General features: G+C 35.0%; 1 protein-coding gene across 1 annotated transcript; it reads right to left on the reverse strand.

Annotated features, from left to right (window-relative positions):
- Positions 1 to 63: 63 nt before the first annotated feature.
- Tsp_13386 (protein CyaY) lies at positions 64 to 517 on the reverse strand. The gene is made up of 4 exons (XM_003367877.1): positions 480 to 517; positions 300 to 391; positions 167 to 245; positions 64 to 133 (listed from the first exon to the last, which is right to left on the reverse strand). The coding sequence occupies exons 1-4, from the start codon at positions 515 to 517 to the stop codon at positions 64 to 66; spliced, it is 279 nt and encodes a 92-aa protein (XP_003367925.1).
- Between the last annotated feature and the right edge of the window lie 630 nt (positions 518 to 1,147).

The following is a 1,147-nucleotide window of genomic DNA, read 5'->3' on the forward strand; positions in this document are numbered from 1 at the left end:
TCCTCATGCCTGTTCTTCTCTACTCTCAGGTTACCTTACTTCAAGTTTAATCTTCCTTATGTTCTACTCTCTTCCCTGATCATTTGATGTATTCTTCCTCCTATTTCTAGTGACGGGTAGTCTAATCTTGAATCTAAAATGTTTTGTAGTAATAGCTGGAACTTACCGCGAATCTTGCCAGTGGTGATCTCCTTGTAAATCGATTGCCACAGTTTCTTCGGAGGGCTTTACGATATTGACTGCGCCTGAAAAATAGAAATGATCAGGTGATTTTTAATTCACATTTAATTTATACTTACTTTGAGTGACAGGGTGAAAATTCAGACTTAGTGCATTCCCGTCTTGTTTCTTCTCCTTGCATTGGATGGATTCTGTCGATGAACAGTGACGCCTGTAAAACAAACTGAATCAATTTTAGTAGATTACTGTCACTTACTTATGAAGGAAAACGTGAAGGACTTTAAAAGTCATTTAAATACCATTTCAGCCAGATTCTCATTTTCTTCCTTTCAGACATGATACAAGATGCCTGAAAGAGACGAGCAAAATCAAATTTAGTGCTTAATTTATTCTACTCTTAATTTATTCTTATACCTTACCAGGAACAGTCCAATTCTGCTTTTTTTATTTTCAATGGATTGGTATTGTCAGTGGAAACCTGTGCCTGTAAAATAAAGGGAATTAAATTTAGCTGTTTACTGTCACTTACCTACTTATTACTTACTTAAGGTAAACGTGACCACCACTCATGAAAAATCACGCTTGTTATTCCAATGCAACCAGATTTTCATCCTTCTTCCTCTTTAAGACATGATACAAGATGCCTGAAAGTTAGACGTGTTCAAAATCAAATTTAGTGCTTAAAATTACTTACGTTTGATGACAGTCAAAGAGTTATTCTTGCTCACAGTCCATTACCGCAGTCTTTTTTGATTTTCAATGGATTGGTATTATCAGGGAAAACATGTGCCTGTAAAATAAACGGAATCAAATTTAATATTTAATTACTTAATTTCTTAGTTACATATTGGGGAAGCCATGATAACCATTAAACGGGAAATCCATTAACGGGAGTGAACACAATGGGTTATATAGTTTCTGTCTTTTTTCGAAGTTTCAATCACGTTTTCTACCCATTCATTTGGAA

The sequence above is a fragment of the Trichinella spiralis genome, assembly GCF_000181795.1.
Source record: "Trichinella spiralis strain ISS 195 chromosome Unknown Scfld3522, whole genome shotgun sequence".
In the NCBI taxonomy this organism is placed as follows: Eukaryota; Metazoa; Nematoda; class Enoplea; order Trichinellida; family Trichinellidae; genus Trichinella; species Trichinella spiralis.